This window comes from Chrysemys picta, chromosome 2 (genome assembly GCF_011386835.1).
Source record: "Chrysemys picta bellii isolate R12L10 chromosome 2, ASM1138683v2, whole genome shotgun sequence".
NCBI lineage: Eukaryota > Metazoa > Chordata > Testudines > Emydidae > Chrysemys > Chrysemys picta.
In genome coordinates, this window is record NC_088792.1 from 11643688 (window position 1) to 11649185 (window position 5498).

General features: G+C 41.2%; 1 protein-coding gene across 1 annotated transcript; it reads left to right on the forward strand.

The window, feature by feature from the left end:
* The first annotated feature begins 1341 nt into the window (after positions 1–1341).
* Positions 1342–2208, forward strand: LOC135981090 (olfactory receptor 5J3-like). Its single transcript, XM_065582396.1, has one exon. It carries the CDS (start codon positions 1342–1344, stop codon positions 2206–2208), a length of 867 nt encoding a protein of 288 aa, XP_065438468.1.
* The last annotated feature ends 3290 nt before the right edge of the window (positions 2209–5498 follow it).

A 5498-nucleotide genomic window follows, 5' to 3' on the forward strand; every position in this document is an offset into this window, starting at 1 on the left:
CTCTGATACAGCATTTTCTCCTTTTATCTCATTCTCTCACCTGTGGCTTCATATAATCCCCCTATGCTCCCTCTTCTAAGCATCCTCCCTCCCTCCTTCAGAGCCTTGCACACAGCCTTCCATTGTTGCTTCTGTGCCAATGTTATTCCTTCGCCATTTCCCGCCTGTATCATATTCCTGTGTCACGGCGAATGACCTAGAGAGATGAAGGATCTGGCAGTGTGTACCATAGGAGGCATAAGAAACTGGGACTGGAGACAAGTGGCCAGAAATCTCCTAGAGCAAGGATAGCATAGATTGAAGGCACAGTTACCAATTCTCATGGCTGGTTTCCGCTAGTTCACCTGCCCAGCTCCTTTGCAACCTGCCCAGTGGCCTGCTAGCAACCTCAGAGCTTCCAGAGTCCATGGCCCTGGAGCAGATACACATGCAGATTGCCCTGGGGGCTGGAAACATCCAAAATTGTCAGTGTCCATGACTCCAGGGATCCATTCCCTTTTCCAGAGACTTTTCAAAACCTGTGGGTTTGTTCCTAAACCAAATTCTTAAATATAAAAATCTTGCACAAAACAGAATTACACTTCCCTGCCCCCTCTCTCAACCCTTTGTGTGTTATTTTAAAAAATCTCAAGATTTTAAGCCAATTGCATGATTTTTTGGAAGCCTGATAATGGTTTTCAAATGCTTGGGATTAGCAGCAGTGCCGGGGGATGTGTTATGAAGCAGCAGTAACCAAGTGACTGGGACATAACAGACATTGTAGTCATCTAAAAGGATTATATGGAATAGGGTGACCAGATGTCCCGATTTTATAGGGACATTCCCGATTTCTGGGTCTTTTTTCTTATATAGGCTCCAATTACCTCCCACCCCCATCCCGATTTTTCCCATTTACTGTCTGGTCACCCTAATCTGGAAGGATTTAAAGTATGAGTGCTTTCTAACTTACCCTCAGTGAGCAGACAATATAAAGGAGCTAGCTCAAACTCAAACCCATGCCAGGTATATTTGATTGGAGGAAATTTGTGATAATGTACATGAATCTGGAAACTCCCTATCGGGAACTGGATGCCTAATTCCAGTCAATTTTATGGAGACTTGGATGTCTAAATCTCCTAGACAGCCTTGAAAATCTCAGCCCTGTTAAAAAGGGAGTGTAAATCGAAAGGTCCATCCCAGCTCTTCCCAGACATCCCGGCGGCTGGTTTCCTGTAAGATATTCACTACCCACATTCAAGCCCGGTGATGTCATTTAGATTTAATTCATGCCATGAAATTTCCTTCTTCCATGCTGCTCACTCTTGTTATCCTGGCAGGTATGTTTTCATGCACCCAGTATAAATGGCTGAGGGCAATGACAGCATGGTGACCCAGTTCATCCTCCTGGGGCTGACGGATCGTCAGGAGTTGCAGATACCCCTCTTCGCGGCGTTGCTGGTGATCTATGTTCTTACGCTGGTGGGGAATCTTGGGATGATTGTGTTGATCAGGGTTGATCCCCGACTCCACACCCCCATGTACTTCTTCCTTAGTAACCTGTCCGTTGTTGACCTCTGCTACTCCTCAGTCTTCGCTCCAAGGATGCTGGTGAATTTCTTAGTTAGGAGTAGAAGCATTTCTTACTCTGCCTGTATTGCTCAACACTTCTCTTTTGTTGTGTTTGTGACCACAGAAGGGTTCCTGCTGGCCGTGATAGCGTATGACAGCTATGTAACCATCTGTAACCCTCTGCTCTACACCACTGTTATGTCTAAGAGAGTCTGTATTCATCTAGCGGCCAGCTCATATGTAGGGGGGCTCATGAACTCACTTACCCACACATGTGGCTTGCTGAGGTTGTCATTCTGTGGACCCAACATCATCAATCATTACTTTTGTGACACTAACACATTGCTGAAGCTCGTTTGCTCTGATAACCACATCAGAGAGATTTTGCTTGTAGCCTTCTCTGGGGTTATTGCCATGTCCACCCTCCTGATTGTCATATTCTCTTATCTGTACATCCTCTTCTCTCTCCTGAGGATCTGCTCCACCAAGGGCAGGCGCCAAGCCTTCTCCACCTGTGCCTCTCATCTAACAGCTGTCACCATGTTCTATGGACCTGTGAGCTCAAGCCACATACAACCCAGTTCCAGCTACTCACTGGAACAGGAGAAAATCTCTGCTCACCTGGTGGTCCCCATGTTGAACCACCGATCTACAGCCTGAGGAACAAGGAGGTTAAGGATGCTCTTAAGAGGGTGATAGACTGGAAAAATATTCTCAGCTAATTTGTTCACCATGACAATTCCAGTCAATTGAGAAGAACAATTGGAAGAAGGATCGTAGTATGGTCTATGTGTTACTGCCTTGATTTGTGTATCACAAATGTCGTACAAGAATTAAATGAAACTCAAAGAACTGATGTAGCATGTGGAAATTATGTTTTACAATTGCTTGAGAGGAACAATGTTACCTAATGTCCTGTCATTATGTGGCTGTTGGAATATAGACACCTTTCCTTGTTTCTTGACCATTAATCTATTTGAAATGGTGCCCTGCAAGGTTATCTGAGATTAAAAATAAAATAAATTTGCTTCTAGGTTTAATTTCTTAATTTGTTACTTTAATTAATGCTCAGTATGTGACTCGCATTATGAGAATTCAACGCTTTTGCTCTCTTTAGTGTCTGGGCCTCATACGGGCTGCCGCAATTGATCTCTATCCCCTTTAGAACAGCCCTTAAAGGTAGTTGAAGACTGTTATCAGGTCCCTCCTCAGTCGTCTTGTCTCAAAACAAAACATGCCCATTTTAAAAAGAAAAACTTTCCTAATAAATCAGGTTTTGTAAACCCTTTTTGTCATTTTTGTTGTTCCCCTCTGGACTCTCTCCTATTCGCCCACATCTTTTCTAAAGTGCGGCTCCCAAACCTAGACACAGAACTTCAACTGAGGCCTCACCAGTGCCAAGCAGAGCCAAACAAGCACCGCCCTGGTCTGACATACAACATACCTGGTAATCCCCCCTAGACAGCCTGTTTCACAACTGCACCTCATTGTTGGCTCCTAGTCAACTTGTGATCCATTTGAACTCCCAGATCCATCTAAGCAGCACTTCTCCCTAGCCAGTTATTCCCCACATTGTATTATGCATTTGATTTTCCCTTCTAGAGTGAAGTACTTTGCACTTGTCTTTATATTCATCACATCTATATTCATACTAGTGCTCCATACATCTACTCTTAACAGGGTTATTGTATATACTTAGGCTGGGAAGGAATAATTTTTTTTCCATAAATGTTGGTAAATATTGATTTCACCATATGAACACAAACCAATGAAAAAAATGTTGCTATCAATAATAATTGAAATTTACAGATAGGCAAAGTAAGAAAAATTGCAGCGTCAGAATGTATTCGAGTTCGATTTAAGGATATTTATTTTATCTATTTTGACAAGTGATGTTGACCATTTGTGTTTTAACAGTTATAAAGCTTTAACTTTTTGAATCTCAGTGTCGACTGCCATTAAGAAAAATGTCTGACCTCCCAATGTGTGATCCCCCATAATTTCCCACAATTGTAAAGGTTTAAACATTTAAAATAAAAAAAGGCTTAAAAATAAACATCGATATTATCAATTAAAATGATAAAAAAAATAAAAATCAAATTCTGACAAGGCTCTATATACTTGTTATACAGCTTTATTCTCAATCATCTTGTTGTCACCTTGTGCTGGTCCCCATCTGTTTGTCATCTGTATCGTTGTCTCTTATTTTAAGCTTACATTACAAGCTCCTTTGGCCAGAGGTTGGGTTTTTTTGTTTTGTTTTGTTATATGTTGGTACAGCACCTAACAGAATGGGGTTGGGATTAAGCCCAATACTAATGAATTAATGAAGTAGTATCAATAATAATGCTCATGTAATGTTACTCCCACCAATGCCATATATTTCAGAGGGGTAGTCGTGTTAGTCTGTTTCAGCAAAGACAACGAGGAGTCCTGTGGCACCTTAAAGACTAACAAATGTATCTGGGCATAAACTATCGTGATACATTTGTTAGTCTTTAAGGAGCCACAGGACTCCTCGTTGTCAATGCCGTATAGTGATTTTATAGGTTTACTTACAGCAATGCTATACATTTATCATAGATTTTAAGGGCTAGAAAGGACAATGAGATCATTTAGTCTGACTGATTAACTCAGGTCACAGTCCTATACAGTTATCCTCGGTATTAAGCCCATTAACTGGCATTTTATTAAGTGTATCTTCCAGAGAGCCATCAGGTCTTGATTTCACAGCCTCTCTAGCTGGATAAACCGTCACTTCCCATGGTCGTTCATTCCAGCTGTTAACCACCCTCCCTGTTGAAAATGTGAGCCTCATGACTAATCTGAATTGGACTAGCTTTACTTTGAGTATCACGATATAGTGTTCATTAGAACTGGGGGGAGAGGGGAGTTGGACCAAAATCCTTTTTTTCTGAGCAACGCAGATTTGGGTTAACTGAAATATTTTATGAATCGGTGTCAAATGAGCTGGATTGTTTTGCTTTGATCTAAAACCTCAGAAAAATCTAAAAGGTCTAAATATTTTAAGTTTCTCATTTAAAAGACTTTTTGTTTCAAAATTTACTTCAATTTTATTAAAAAATATAACAATTGCAAAAACTGCAACTGATCAAACAAAACATTTCATTCAACTTGTCAGTCAGCCAAAAAAATGGAAATTTAAAAAAAAAAATCAATTTGGGTCAACCAGAAACTAAAGTTTTTCATTTATGTTTCAGACTAGCCAGCAAACCAAGAAATCAGTTATTCACAGAGTTCTTTTGATCATACACTTTTTTTTCTCATCATTGCTATATACTGATTAGCCCTATTCTCACCACTGACACAATTCTATTGCTTTAGGGCTGGTCGACACGGAAACTGACGCTACAGCTATTTAATGTAACTCCCTATATGGCCTTTGGGCTTGTCTTCACTACCGCCCGGATCGGCGGGTAGAAATCGATCTCTCGGGGATCGATTTATGGCGTCTTGTCGGGACGCGACAATCGATCCCCAAATCGACAGGCGTACTCCACCACCCCAGGTAGGAGTAAGCGCCGCCGACGGGGGAGCCGCGGCCATCCTCACAGCTATTCCCATAGCTGAATTTGTGTATCTGAAATCGATCGCCTCCCCGTAGTGTAGACGTAGCCAAATAAGAATGACATTTTCTGGTTTAGTTTAATCCAGTAAATTAAGAGTGTCCATACCTGGATAGCTCTAGTGCCTTAAATTCACATATTATCTTGCTCAGGAATAACTTCCCAATGAAAACAAGCCTGTTCTCACCAACACTGATTTAGAGCTTTACTTTCACCCCTCCATACAGAGGTGGGACACTGAACAGCAAGGTTTACAAGTTGGGAAATAAATTGATTTGATGTTTTTTCATCCCGAAGAACCCAATACAATTGGGCAAACATTCTGGTGTAGCTGAATATGCACTTTTCTCTGAAAAAAAGTTT